The following is a 15,799-nucleotide window of genomic DNA, read 5'->3' as shown; positions in this document are numbered from 1 at the left end:
TATAAAATCAACGGAAAAATCAGTTTTTTTTTTATCAACAACACAATGAGAAAGTACACAAGTCACCATTTGACAAGAAATCAAGTGGCACTCCTTAATATACATAAGCTCTTGTATCATCACTTAGAAAGAGCATGCACGCAAATAATGATGAAACCACAGAAAACATCTTTAGATAAATGTCTGCAAGAAAGCGCATGCTTGCTGGAAATGCCATGATACATCTGGGTAGTTCTGCTGCTAGAAGACCATATCTTCCACTGACAAGGGATGATTTGTATCTCATCTCGTCTCCTTGGGCATGCACACAAACAATGACACAAGCAAACAAAACAGTTTCTGAAAAACGTCTGCAAGAAAGCGAATTATTGCTAGGGAAGCGCCACAAATCACATGACCCCGACACTGTAAGCTATCCTCAAGTGACACAGTCACAGAGACAGACTATTTTCCTCTTGTCATGGTTGTTGTAAACAATAACTTCTTCTGCTTTTTCTTTTTCCGTCCTGGCCCATTATCTATGGCTTTTTCTGTCTCAGTTAACACCCCTAAAAGAGAACAAAAATTTCTGGCTCAGAAATCAAACTTAATTAAATTTGCAAGAACAATTGTGTTATCAGATCCAGTGAAAAGATGGGGTCACGCAAAGAAACAATGCACTGGGTAACGAAAATATTACATACTTTTATCCTGGTACCCATGGATCATCAGATATATTACCATCCTAAATCCCTTCCTGCCCTTAACAAAGAGGTCCACAGGTAAGCACTCTTTTGTTCTTTCCCTCAGAATGCCAAAATTTTGGTTAATGTGTGTTCACAAAACACTTAATTAGTACACAAGTACTCTAATGTTACGCCAGCAAAGTATGTGTACCTACTGCAATTTGGATCTTTTTGTGCATCCCATCAAAACAACTGTGCCTGCAATGTATTCTCCTAAATTTTATAGAATCATAAACTACCCTAATTCTTCAACCTGTTCAACCATATAAACAACCAACATTTTGTAACATTCTGATAGAGCAACAGTGCATACAGAAATAATCTGCACCATTTTATGAAGCTTGCATCTTCTGTGACACAAGCAAATTATTTTTGTGTCATTTTCATAATAACTGTAACCACAGATTCCACAGAAAAGTGTCCTTTCAAAGTCGAAAAGGTTGAAGATTTACATTTACATTATGTCTGCCGAGAGAATATCTCCAAATGACACACGTACATAACATTGAAACACACGAAAATCTGACATACTGGGATATCATGATATCCCAGTATGTAAAAGATTACTGACTACTCTTCTGAAGACTTGAATTTTGATAACATGGGCCGAAACCACTGTTAAAATCTGTAACAGCGATTTACGGTGTATAGTTTAAGTCTGAACAAAAAGGTTAGATTTGGATACACACATGTACATCTGTCTTCAATAGGTGTGAAGCGAACAAAATTTAAACACCAAGGATGATACCAAACTGATTATTGACTTCAATTAAAACAGGCTTTGTGAAATTGCCTATCGTCACTTATACTTTGCATACCTTTTGACTTGGACAGGTTATCAAATGCCTGCTGGATGGCATCTTCAAAAGCCGAGTGGAACTCTGGGACGGGAACCTTGTCCTCAGGGTCACTCTCATCGCTGTCTAGACGACGCTGGATAGGTTTCTCAACCCCAGGTCTGACTGTAGAGTCAGCCGAGGTGTTGGACTTAGGCCAGACTTTAGGCATGGCCTTCCCTTCCTTCAGCATCTGGGAACAGAACACAAAGGATGGAAAAGCACTAAAACACTTACGACAAGGCTACCAAAGAGCTCCTCTGCACGAGGGACATGACTGCAAAACTTCATATTTTTAAGATATCACCTCTAACATTCTGTTTAATATTGCTTTCTCTATTACTTGAAGCTGATGCTCAGGGTATGACTGAAGCTACGCCTGTACTTTATTCAGGGGTGCTAAAAATCAGACTTCTGTTCTGTATGTCTAAGCTACATGTACCATATGGGGTCCAGTTTTCATCACCTGGTGCAAAACCTAATTATTGGATAAACCATTTTGAAAAATCAATATTACTACAAATAAGAGGTCCTGAAGAATATGAATCAAGTTGTAAAACATCTCTAGATCGATTATTCTACTTCTTAAACAAAAGAAAAGTTATCTGCTTTCCTTTAAAAACTTTCGCTGTTGTTCTGCTTTATACATGTGGTTTTCAGGGGCTCCTTAAATTCACTGTTCACATGCCACATGACAGCTAATCATGGAAATTTTAGTCTGCGCAAAGATCAGGTAGGTACAATTTTAAACTCTTAATCCAGCAGACACTTGGAGAGCTGATGCCTGATAGCTCAGTAATGAGGTGTGAATGCAACCTTCACCAAAAATGCCTTGTGATAAACAATTAAGTAAATTATGTTTTAGGGCTTTTTTCCACCATTCTTCACAGAGAAGTTGTTGAAGTGTTAGAGAACACTGTAAGTAGCTTACCGTAGCAAAGGACCTGGTGCCTGAGTCTCTTCCCCAGCTGGCAGGGCTAGAGGAGCTGGTTCCTCCTCCCACTGGTACAAACTCACTAGCAAATACATTCAACCCTGTAATGTGAAAAAATACACAACAGCTCTTAACCATTGAGACCCAAGAGCCTCTCACCAACACAGTAGCTGCGAGTTCAATTCCAGCTAATGCTGGCTTACTCTTCAGTCATATGAGGGAAGGTCTGCCAGCAACCTACAGATGGCCGTGGGTTTCCCCCTAGCTCCGCCTGGTTTCCTCCCACCAGTCGTAGAAGTGAAATATTCTTAAGTATGGCGTAAAACTCCAATGAATTAAGGGATCATCCCCACAAATCGTTTGTTCGGACTCGGTTAAAATGAATGAAACGAACAAAGGCTCAAACAATGTGAGTCGAGTTCGTTCGTTTTTTTTCCCTTGCAGCCAATTATTAGAAAGAGCTGCAGAGAGAGCAGGTCTGATGAAAGTACTCCCACTAGCACAGTTGGGAGTGTTTACCATGACAACTGCATGCTTCAGCTTGTTTATCTTTCCTAAATGACACTGCACAACGCAGTAAATTAAATTAAAATTACGAATCACTTTTTATTTTAGCTTTCTCACCTTTCACTTCCTTGGTTCAAGAAGCTGGTATGTATCGTAAGAGTCAATTGTAAAGTGGTATGATTTACTCGGAACGCTTTACCCTGTATGTCTCGCATTTACCCATGGCTTGTGGAACCACTGTTTTTTCTTTGGATTTGTTATCCAGTGTAGACTCGCACTAACAGTCGGCTTACACAACGATGTTTAAACGCATCACTAAGCAGTGGCCAACCAATACGGAGATTCGTTTGATTCCTTTAAATCGTTTAAACAGAATGGGCAAACAAAGGGTGTAGTTTGGATTTGGTTTTTTGGAGAAAAAAACAAAATAAATGCAAACCATTTATGGGGACAGTCCTTAAAAAGATAAATAAATCTAAACCAACGTAGGAGAGACTGAGACGCCCTATTTTGCTGAAATTAACATGGGTGAGATAGGGGCAAATAAGAGAAAAAAAACTGCAAATGAAACACCCTGATTTCTAGTGGCAAGAAGTAACCATCAAAAACACTTTTCAGAACAAAAACATATAAACACAGCAGAAATTTTGAAAAAATCTCAAATATGGAAAGCATCACTGGACACCAACTTAAAAAACCGTTACTTCTTTCCCCTGCCGAAAGGGTTACATATTAAAACCAATCTGACCAAACGCTTGGTGCACACTGTCTGTGCTCACCTTTAGCACTCGTAGGACTTGTGACCGGTGTGGAGTGTGAAGATGTAGAAGAGGGGGAGCTAGATCCCAGCTCACGCTCTCCTGTGGTGGTAGGAAACTGTGCAGAGCTGTTCAGTGGGATACGCAACTCTGGATCTACGAACAAAACACAGACATTGATCAGTTCAACGTAACTATTTTATTTATTTATGTAATTGGTGTTTTACGCCGTACTCAAGAATATTTCACTTATACGACAGCGGCCAGCATTATGGTGGGCAGAGCCCGGGGAAAACCCACGACCATCCGCATGTTGCTGACAGACCTTCCCACGTAATGCCGGAGAGGAAGCCAGCATGAGCTGGACTTGAACTCACAGCAGCCACTTTGATGAGAGGCTCCTATGTCATCGCAGCGCACTGGCATGTTAACCCCCTCGGCCACGGAGGCATGAACACAAACTCTTATGGTATAATATAGTGATGGACACATCCATCCTCAACACTATAGCAGTACTTTATATCTTTGCCTGGTCTGTTACCAGAAACAGATTTACCTGATTTTTTCTAGGCATAACACTATGAAAAGAATATCGCAGGACTCTCCTAGTTTGGACGTAAAGAAAAAGGAGCGCTACACAGGGGAGCAAATCTAGCAATATGTGGGGATATATGGTAAATGACCTAAAATTTATCCCCTGATAACTCGACACATTTGTCCCATTTAGAGAGTTTTGTTAATCTTAACTGTTTTCAGGTTTGTTGCGAAGGTTGGATATCCTACTGGCTAACTGTGAATTCAGCACTAAAAGTAAAAATTTATGACATTTATTTGTCCTTAAAAATGTTGGGTTATTTACTGTATCATAAGCTGTATCATGTACATAACTATTCAGTGCAAATCCTTGATTAAATCTGTCAACACTTACTACACATGGTGGTGAGTCTGTTAAAAATTACCATTTCCTGGCTGCCCTTTCAATTACCCTACATGACCATAAATTTTGTCCACGACTAACTTGCTCATTTTTCCTTATTCTGAGAGATCTGTTGATTTTAGAAAGGTGTTTTGAGGTTTGCTAGGTACATGGGATGATTTTCCACTGGAAAATTGTAAGTTTCAACTTCTAAACTAATATCTTGTAACATTTGCCTCTAAAAATGCACTTCTGTGGACAAAATTTCAGGTCATTTAAGATACTTTGCACATTTGTCTTGATTTCTTATCTGTATATCTCACTTTGTATATCAACACATGTGAAAAACTTACAAAAGCCATGCTTTAGCTTTTCTTGTGCTTCAATTTTCTTCGTATGTTTTCTTTCATCTCGGGTCTTCTTTTGTCTCAATCGTTGCCTCCTCTCAATTTCACCTGAAAGATAAACCATTGGGATATGAGAACAAACTGCACAAAAAGCCATGGATCTCAGATTCAGGCCAATTGAAATGTTTGTAAAATTGGATGTAAACATCCATAGTCAATGAAAGGTTTTCTTCATTATTTATCACCTTATTGAAGTATAAGTACAATATACTCACCTGCAAAGCAGTTAAGCGTGTCTCTGGAGACGACAGGAGGCTTCAGGAGAACCTCGGCCACCTGGAACTCACAGGTGAGGGGTAGGTGACACAGGTAACGTAACCGTCTTCTCAGCTCCTGCACAACAAACAATATTCACCCAATAAAATTCCTTTTTAACTAACAGCATTTTAGTTTTCAGCAAATTGACAAGGTCTGGGTTTGAACTCCTAACGGTGCTATGCTCACCTCTGTCATAAACACGCTCTCTATCTCCACCACAGTGGCTGTCAGAGTTTCCGGGCAGTTCTCCAGGCTCCCGTATTCCCTTACCAGACACCTTGCATTCACAGCATGGATGTAGATATGCTGTCCATCCTTGGCTATAACACAAATTGACCAATTTATTTCACTGGTGATAAATGCTGTCATCCAGAATTCTTCACGATAGCAGTCAGGTATAGAGATTTCTGGATACACAGATATTATCTTCTTCCATTTAATTCTATGAGATTTCTGCTCGAGGGAACTAATAATGTGACTGCTTCTAAAGGACGGATTTGTCTTAAGATGACAAAATCAAATTAACATCATTAGCATATTGATTTTTAATAACTTTCTCTCACACTTCACATACACGAAGGGCCTAACCCAAACACAGCAGGTGTACTTTCTCTACATCTGTACAAAACCTGAGCTCAATACATCCAGTACTTTTTAAAGATACCACCCTTAATATTTTGTCTGACATTGCTTTCTCTGTTACTGGACGCCTATACCGACGCTCGGGGTCTGTACAGGCAAGCTAAAAACGCATTTGTACTCACCCTGATAGAAATAATAGAATGTATTCCCCGAGCGACGCTCTTCTGGCTTGGCCTCTTCCTCTACAGCTAGGTATTCTAGGGCCTCCTCTACAGGTAATGACTGCTCCCCACTCAGCATTGTGACCTCTGGGGATCCTTCAGCAACTAAATTAGGGCTCGTCCCTGGTGTCTCATCATTGTTCCCATTCTCCTCAGTCTCCTGTACAACTGTCTCAGATCCGCTGGTTTCCTCCCCTTGATGAAGCTCTCCTGTCACTTCTGCCTCTTGCTTTACAGCTTCCTCATCAAGGAATGCATCGGAATACTGCACAATGCTCTAGAAAAGAAATCAGGGTAACATATTCAATTTTCCTGTCACCACATAATGACCCATAGTAGCTTTATTATAATGCCATACTCAAGAAGCTTTTCACTGATACTTTGGCAACACTGGAAATAATTTTAGTTGGCACATGACAAACCAGCCAGCCATGTTCTTAAAAAAGTTGACCTTATTCTCATGGCAGTTTTGCTCTCTACCAAACAGTTGTGTACAGGGTCTTGTCCTTGTCCTGTAGCTTATTTCCAGGCTTGAGTGGGCAGAGGAAACTGCCTTAAAACGGCGACTGAAGTATATCAGATTAATCAACTCTAGATCCCTTACCTTGTTGATTATCTGACTGGCATCGCATGAGGGAAATATTGATGTGTATAACACAATCAAAATCAGACAGCAGATCAGACTTAAGCAGACTGGTAGAACTTCACAAAATTAAACCACTTACAGGTAATAAGTTTTATTATGATTATTACTCAATGCCACTCTCAAGAATTTTTAACCAATACAATGACCAACAGTTTTATGGGAAAGTGGAGCGTCCTGTGTAACATACCACCCAACTTTGTATCTGGCAAAACATTGCCACGTATCAAGTATTCCCCAAGAGACATTAAAACTGGGAAAATAGACCATTTATCATTATCAGAGAGCCAGGGAATCTACAAATTCCTTGTCCGAGACTGGGTCTGAACTCTGAATGTTTTAGCCATGCACCAGCCAGCACCTGTAACCACTAGGCCAAGGCCTACTCCAGCAATCAGTATTGATAGCCATTACCCATTACTGAATTGATGCATAATCACACAAACTTCCTACAACAGGTCATATTTACCTCATTGAGTATCCCCTTCTTTGGTGAAGTGACTGGGGTAGCCTCATCAGAATCTTTGAACTCCAAGACGGGCTGTAAAGTCTTCTTTACTTCCTCCTTGATCATTCTATTTCCCTTCAGCTCATCAACTCTTTCCTAGCCAAGAACAAATAAGGGTTTCACAAATTAACTTCTGGTAATCACAACTTTCCCTGAGAAATGGATGCTTTTATGTTTCAGCTATATTTATTTATTTACTTACTTGATGGGTTTTCTACCCCGTACTCAAGACTATTTCACTTATACGATGGCGGCCAGCATTATGGTGGGTGGAAACCAGGCAGAGCCCGGGGGAAAACCACAACCATCCACAGGTTACTGCTAGACCTTCCCACGTACGCCCAGAGAGAAAGCCAGCATAAACTGGAGTTGAACGCACAGAGGCTGCATTGGTGATAGATTCCTGGGTCATTACGCTGCGCTAGGGCGCTAACCAACTGAGCCACAGAGCCCCCTGTTTCAGCTATAAGAAGGCTTTCTTACAATTGCTACGTATACTTCTGTAAACCATGCTTGTAACATCAATGCTAAATACAGATTCTTAATTCAGACATCCGTTTAGCAGCTTAATTTGGTACAAAATATTTTCAGATATTAGAAACCTGGGCAAATAGCTTTTATATACCAAATTACAGAGGCAGAATTACTTTTACATCTTTGTCCTGTTAGTGCCCATGATTATAGGCTTTTTGTTTTAAAAGGTTTTTTTATGCTTTGCTGTAATTTGGGCATCTCTAAAGGGTATCAAAATGTCCTAGAATTCCACAATGAACACTTCATCAGGCGACAGGTGAGACACAAGAATGCTACCTTACCTTCAGTAAAGCCAAGGCTGATTCAATAAAGCAGGTCTCTGATTCCTGTCAAAAGATCAAGAAAGCAACAAAAGCTTTGTAGTAGCTTAATACATCTAATGAAGAAAGCCAAACCATATCATGCTTTCCTATAGTATCATATGCAATGAAGCAACATTACATGTAAGAGGCACTCTGCAATACAAGCCCTGTACTGGTTTGGGCCGCCAGAGTAATAGCTATATCACACAGCAGAACAAAAAGAATATCACAAATTCAATATAATTTTGTCACACATGAATGAAATATGCTGGAACCCAGTGTAGTCATGCACAAGGTTTCACATTCAATATGATAGGCACAGCTTTGATAAAAAGTCCAGAACACTGTTAAATTCCAAAACAGGGCGAAAACTAACACAAGTTTGTGGAAAATGGACAAAACGACCCAAAACTTCACCTTGACCTGTAACTCATCATGGTGCAATTATTTACCAAGTTTCAGTTTAGTACAATAAATTGTTGTGAAATAATGTTATGAAACTGTTTAATGGCAGAATAACTGGTGACTGGTAAACTTCAGAGTACTCATCAGTACCAGTACACTAATAATAGTAGGATAGTCTTTCTGCTAACTTTGTAAAGAGATCACAGTTTGTGTTATCTTGATTTATAAGACAACTTGAGCCTCACCTCAGTGTCTGCTGATAGCTGCTTCTCCAGGGCCCGTCTCTCTGGCTCTATGATCAGCTGTCTCACTTCCTCCTCAGTGGCCACTACCAGGCTTGTCGTCAGGCTCACCAGCTCATCTGACAAACACACACACAGAGGTGTGAAATCCTTTATCTGCTTCCTATTTTCTGCCATGGTCATAAAACTTAGCACACAGCACAACTCTGCTACTTCAGAAATACCACGCATACGGAATCAGGAAACCTGCTGAAAAATAGCCTCTGGGCAGTTTCACAAACATTTCACAATTTCTAAGCTATATCACCAAAACCACATATCAAACACTGGCAATTCTGAGTCAACACCTCAGGATGAATGAAAATCACGACCAGATGAAAGAGTTTTTTTTTTTTTTAAAGATCAAATTGTAAATTGCCACCCTGTCCATCTTTCTTTTTTTTTTTAGGGAGTGTACATTTAGCCCTTCTCATAATGATTCCTAGATACCAGCCTACAAATTTCGAGTATGTAAGTTCACTCAAATTTCTCACAAATATTTAAGAAAGGCATTACACGTAATTGAGACTAGCAAATTTCTTGAAAAGGGGAAGATGAAGTTGTAAACTGCCCAAAAACTGATACAGTGAAAGCAAGTCAAAGTTACCATTAAGTGAGAGAGGTTTACCACCCCTTTGTGTCCAGTAGGACTTTGGCAAAGCCATGGTGCTACCCTTTTCCTTCTTCATCAGCTGAAACGTGATCTCTTCACCCACTTTATAGCTGTGGGCACATTTGGTCTGCACACTGTAAACCAAATAACAGTGAAGTTAGTCACATCATGGCCCTATTAGAAATTGTCTTTTATTTCTCTAATTGATAATGCCCTACTCACAACATTTTTTTTTTTTTTTTAACATATACAAAACTTGTCATGTTATACAACAGCAGTCTGCATCATGTTAGGAGGAATCAAAGCTGGAGAAACCCATGACCATCAGGAAGTTACTGGAAGACCTTTCCATGTATGACTGGAGTGGAAGCCAGAATGAACTGGACTGAAATTCACAGCGATCGCATTGCTGCGCTGTGCTAGCACAATACACCATAAGCTTACTGGATTTCACATAACTAGTTACCAAAAATTGTGGTGATGTCATTGAGAACTATTCTTGTCCTAAGTTTCCTACCTATAATCACACAGCCTCACCTTTTCAGATGCCCCTTGTGGATAGCCTCGTAACAGATGGGGCACTTTCTCCAGTTCTTCTCTCCCAGGGCCAAGTAGTGCAGCATACAGGCTGAGCAGTAGATGTGACCACAGCGCGTTATCTTAGCTGTCAGACCAAATAACACAAGTTAGAGCCAAGAATGTAGCAAAACTTACAATATCATCATGAGCAGATTATGAAAGCTGATTACTGTTAAACTCTAATCCTGCAACCTTGTGGCATGTTTGCAAGGCATTCAAGCATAGTCCGCAGGCATTATTCTGTGTACACTGATATCATATTTATAAACCCCTGACATTGGCCAACCCAACCAATGCCGTTTTGTATCCAAAATCAAATTAAAAATATGCCAAAGGCTGAAGAAATAGGGTAACTATGAAAAAATACAACAGATGATACTGCTACAAAAATTCAGTTTATCACCCATCATCTTTTTTAACAAGAGTTAAATGTTTACACACCTCACCAGGAATGCCACCAAAGTTTTTAAGTTGGAAGACTTCTTTATGATATAAAATGGCAATAAGAACATTTTCTTCTTAGGTTAGGTTCCTCATATACAACGGCAACCAGCATCTTAAATCCTGAATCATATTGGTCTAGGCTTTCCTTTCTCTGGAACAGATTCAACACAATCATACTCTCACTAAACTCTAACGTACCTGCCACAGGTGGATACAAACAGATTGGGCAGGATGGCAACTCTGAGCTGCACACTCTCTGGAAGCAAGAAAAAACAAGATGGTTAGGATTACTGCTGTTGCATACAGAATTAGACCAAGTCAAAGATTTGTGCTTTCACTGTTGCCTTTACTAATCCATCAATGAGAGTGCTATTTATGGTAAATCTGATTATCTTACGCCACGAGGATAAACTAGAGCAAAAGTCTCACCACTTGCTCGACAAGGTCCCAGTCTACTAGTTTGTCTGGGTCAGCACTATGTACAGAGTAGTCTTCCCCTTCCCTCACAATAAACTGACAGCTGAAACAGTGATATACATACATCACCAAACAGATCACCAGTACTAGTCTTCTGCACTAATTACATACAACATGCCCGATACCACACATTTTGAATGCACTGAAAAAATATGTGGTTTAAGTGTTGAATAAACAATATGAAGGGCAGATGAAAACTTTACTTTATTCTGAATGCAAACTTCAAACTGTCATCAGGGTCTGATCCAGGGCAATTTCAAACCTGTGAAAAGAGTTTGGCGGGTCAAAATTTGGGTTAATATTTTGTAATAATATTTTCTATTCTCTGTATATATAAAAAAAAAAATGGTGGAAACTGCCAGCCTGGCCAATCAAAAGGGTGCCGAAACTGTTCAGCTGCATCAAGTTCTGGTAATTCTGTAAATCAGAACTTACTTTGCCTGAAGGAACTGTTCCTTGTTGTACTTGGTTTTGTAGTGACCCCTACGTGGCCATCTTCCATGGGAGCTTCGTCCCTGCCCGCTCACACCATCACCGGTATCGCGAGGGGCGTACGTGAAGTTCAGTAGGTGGTTGAGGTTTCCTTTTCGGGATCCTTTCTGCAGGGCTGTGCCGTACTCAACCCTTTCCTCACCTGGACTCACCTGATACATGAGGGAATTGAACAGGTGTTCACCACAAAGACAGTCTTCATCATAACCACACAAGGATCCCATATTCTAATGGGAGAACTAAGGTATGTACAAAGGCATCTACAACAGGTGTACCTGTACGTCAACATCCTGACAAACTCTTGAACAAGAACAGTTACAAGCCCTAGTCCTAAACTGGACTGTTACGGAAACCTAACATTCAATGTTAAAGCCTACTCATATATTGCACCACTCAGTGACACAAGGGGAGACAACCCTTTACATATTGTATGGACCAACAAAATATATTTTAGGCGTTCTGATTCATTGGGGGAATTCCCTTTTCAGTGACTGCCACTGACCTTCAACTTACACATACTAATACAAATTTGAACCCAAGGTTAGCAGGGGATAAAGCCCTTTCAGCACTAATGATAAAAAACTGAAAGACAAACACTTCAATTCTCAGATCTTTACAATGAAAACAGCTGTCATGTTATATTTTTTCTTTATTTGATCGGTGTTCTGTACATCTCTCCAGAATAAGCCAAAGTCAACGACACCTGTCAAAATTGTGGGGGGAAAAATACAAGTATTGTATACCAACTTCCATTTAATAAATTAAAACAAGGCACTCAGTATAATAAAGGAAACTGGCATATCCTGTAAGAAACTGTTGCACCTTATGTAAACCCGAATAAGAATTTACCGCAAAACACAAATGAGCAGCCATGAACTACAATTGGTTGAGCACTTCTGGGCAGGAACAACATCCACACCAAACAGTCCTTTCTGTTCTGTACTTGCACACAACTAAATATATAACTAAAATGCTCACCTCTTCCCTTTGCCTATCACCGAAAAGCCCTCTAGATCTAGGTCTCTTATCAGTCGAGGCTCGACTCTTTTGCGGAGTCGGCTTGCGTACCACCCCATTGTCTTGTCTGGGACGTGCCACCGTGGGCTCTCGCTTCTTGTGGCGAGTAAACCGGCCACCATTGCCATTCTCTGAAACAAGAGAGAAAAACACTCGCGTTATGGGCTGCTATGATATCGTACCTTCCTCGATACATGAAGGTGTACAGAAAAGTCATATACTTACCAGGTTTCCATGGACAGCACAAGTGACTAGGCTTGTATATTCACCAAGCTATGTTTGCCATCAGGAGTACCAGTATAAACACTTTGAATGAATGGATGATTGGGAATTTAGGTCGCAATTTTTCAGTCATATGACGAGGAGTCATTAGGTGTGTGTACATATACTGTGTCTTCTCATGGCTGGGCGAGTCCATTCTGCCCAAAGTGTCCTCGCCAATGAAGTATCACGCCAAAGATACCAGACATGACACTCCACCCTGTCACATTATACTGACACCAGACAAGCCATTCCTGTTTACTTGCTCCAACCTCTCAGTGCTGAGTGCCAAGCGAGGCAGTAAACAAGTACCATTTTTAAAGTCTTTGGTATGACCCAACCCGGGTTCATTCCCGCAAACAATTTGAGAATAATGGTACATTTGTGATTTGCAAAGATCGTATCTGATTTACTAGACTTCTAATTTGCTTTCAATCCATTGTAAAGTTTACATGTGTGATCCACAATCGAACATTGCATTGTGGGAATCTTTGTGCTGCCTTACTTGCAAGTAATCTTGTCGGGTGGACAGTTTAGACCAGTTACGGATTTCCCCTTTTAATTGTCTTAATTAAGGTTTAGTTAGGAGTCAAATGCCACTCATATTTTGTTTTTATCTGAACCACCTCAAAAATTCTGAATTTCTTTCAGTGATATGTCCCATTAACAGGATGCTAGCTTGAATGATCATCTGAGCACTTAAATCTGGTTGCCACGTAGGCATTCAGAAGGGTGAATGTACATTTTTTAAAGGGTGATGCTTCCATGCAGGCTTTATTGTTGTTAAGTGAACAATCGGTACAACTGTCACAAACCTCCACCATTTCAAGAGGGAAACGGCAAGCTCTGTAAGACTGTTGGCTGTCCCAAGGTCTACACATTACTTGTGAAACTTGTATGTCAAATTTCAAATCCTATTCAATCCAACCAGATTTTTTTGTTTGCTCTGAAGATTCCCTATGTAATTTACATGTGAAGTTTGTCAGGCAACAGTTTGTGCCTGACGAGATGAGATTTGATCCTTGACAAAGTCTTGGTCAAGCGGCAGATTTGCCAGCTTGCGGTCCCACTCACATTTGGTATGTAAATTCATTGCCATGATGCTAGGCGACAGCAATTGCTCTCTTCAGGAGCCATGTTGTTTCTCAGTGTGATCAAGCCTGGCATAGAAAACAGAGGAGATCGAGACATGGGTCTCTGGACCAGCAGAGTCCTCAGTTTTCATCAAACCTAGCTGTCACCACGCATTTTTTTTTTGCTTTGTTTTGTTTTTCCTAAAGCTTCACATATCTGACTAGCCAAGGATCTCGGCTGTGATCTTTTAATATGAGGTTAGGCATACATCACAGCCGAGGAGACTTCCGGGTTAAAACAGCGGTATTTGAAAACGGCTTAGTGCATAGAAACTCCACGCCACAAAAATCCGAGCAAAATGAATCAAAACATGCATTTACCAGGCAAAACTCCAATAAATTATGTTCACCAAGGCATTCTCTGTTCCTCTACCAATGTCTGCCACATTTTGTAGCCTTTAAGGCCAGTAAATCCAAGATAATCCACAGTTATGACTTATTCTCACATGTCGTGTCTAAATCATGAGCTAATAAATCAGGTTGTTGCTCACCACGCTTGACCTTTCACCGCGTCTCTCTGTTTTGATCAGCTGGCTGTCAGTTCTGACAGGCAGAAAGCCATGTTACTACAGAGGAACAAATTTGCAATTGTCTGAAAGCCAAGGAGCAAAATGACGGACCCTACAATTTGTGCGAAATGTCAAATTAAGTTTGCAACAAAAAAAGTGGGGGGGGGGGATTCTCTTCGGAAACTGTTCCATTCTAAATTTCATGGAAAGATAAACTGCTGCTGTCCATGTGCGCTTCGATGACCCAGATTTTAACCATATGGCAGTGCGCGATGATCTGCTACATACAAGCCTATTTTTGACTTAGGCTATGATGTACAGGAGAATGGTGATGTAAAAGCAAGTAGTGATTTTGTGACAAAATGTGCGTAAATACTTTAGTTTTCAGAATTGCTGTGCTACATGTGTACTCTGGACAAATCTAACATGCATGCATCAGAACTGAACGAGGGGCTAGCTCTTTGTAAGCATCATACCACAATTGGGTCCACGACTCTCAGGCTAAGTATGCGGTCTGCGATCCCCGCATTTCAGTATACATAAGCCACCGTTACACCTTGTCTTGGGTTAGAATTTGACCATTAACAGACTGACAGTGGCAATGTCTGCAACTATTGTAATAAATGTTTTTGTTCACAGGTTCTAATCAAATTGTTAGTCTTATTTTTCTTAATTTCGGCTAACTGCATATTTTCAGACTAGCGTTTTATATTTCACATGACGTTTTTATACCTGATTTTTTAGGTTCTTGACACCCATTGGATTTGGGCGGAACTGATGATGTTCGACTCGAGTTTTTCCTGTCCATTTCTGCAGATGTCTCTTCCTCTATCATCCACCACCACCCTCAACCGTCCCCCGGCCTCAAAATTGTCGTGTGCACCAACCAAAACGGTCGACCCGCAAGTAGAAAAGCAACAATCACACGTCTTCACCGACATTTTCAGCACTCCATGATTTCACACGACCAAATAAAAAATATTACTAAACAACAGACTTTTTTTACGCCTATGGCAAAGTTCAGAAAGTTTTGATGCTTGGAAAGCAATAGCGTTCGGGGGGTTTCTTCCCCCAAGCGCCCTGAATATCACTTTTTAAAAGTCGCCAAGTAGCACCCAGGGACACTTCCCTGAGAAATTGCTCAATATGGCGATACCGTTCACGAGTTCCCCGGATGTCAGGGTGATGCGTGATTTGTCGAGAGATCGCGAGAACAGCGAAATTTGAAAAAGTTTTGGATCGAAAACTTTGTTTGGATTTTGGGCCCCTGTAGTTGTCCAGGTTATACTTTTATTCCATTGGTGTCAAAACTGCTTACAGCTACCTAATTAACTGAATATACAGATGATTGTGTTGTGTTCCCTGGCCTGTTGACTGAGAAATAGTTGAGCTTTTTGTTCCTGTGGTTCATGAACTTATAATACATCACCCAGGATCCAATTCTCGTGAATGTTTAT

General features: G+C 40.4%; 1 protein-coding gene across 1 annotated transcript; it reads right to left on the bottom strand.

Annotated features, from left to right (window-relative positions):
* Positions 1-428: 428 nt before the first annotated feature.
* LOC135476455 (E3 ubiquitin-protein ligase RNF10-like) lies at positions 429-15,492 on the bottom strand. Its single transcript, XM_064756485.1, has 18 exons — positions 15,075-15,492; positions 12,401-12,570; positions 11,366-11,574; positions 10,883-10,973; positions 10,652-10,709; positions 9,968-10,094; positions 9,425-9,564; positions 8,782-8,897; positions 8,111-8,155; positions 7,257-7,391; positions 6,106-6,421; positions 5,528-5,661; positions 5,299-5,416; positions 5,030-5,131; positions 3,782-3,916; positions 2,493-2,596; positions 1,544-1,754; positions 429-548 (listed from the first exon to the last, which is right to left on the bottom strand). The coding sequence occupies exons 1-18, from the start codon at positions 15,175-15,177 to the stop codon at positions 445-447; spliced, it is 2,418 nt and encodes an 805-aa protein (XP_064612555.1). The 5' UTR covers positions 15,178-15,492; the 3' UTR covers positions 429-444.
* Positions 15,493-15,799: the final 307 nt, after the last annotated feature.

The sequence above is a fragment of the Liolophura sinensis genome, chromosome 10 (genome assembly GCF_032854445.1).
Source record: "Liolophura sinensis isolate JHLJ2023 chromosome 10, CUHK_Ljap_v2, whole genome shotgun sequence".
NCBI classification, from domain to species: Eukaryota; Metazoa; Mollusca; class Polyplacophora; order Chitonida; family Chitonidae; genus Liolophura; species Liolophura sinensis.
This window is presented reverse-complemented; position numbering and strand designations above follow the sequence as displayed.

Bases quoted from the DNA above. Each gene is read 5' to 3' on its own strand.
- LOC135476455 (XM_064756485.1), bottom strand. From the start codon at position 15,177: ATGATAGAGGAAGAGACATCTGCAGAAATGGACAGGAAAAACTCGAGT. The intron at 10,710-10,882 runs GTGAGACTTTTG...TCTTGCTTCCAG, and splicing joins GGGACCTTGTCGAGCAAGTG to AGAGTGTGCAGCTCAGAGTT. The intron at 7,392-8,110 runs GTAAGGTAGCAT...GTTCTTGGCTAG, and splicing joins CAGCCTTGGCTTTACTGAAG to GAAAGAGTTGATGAGCTGAA.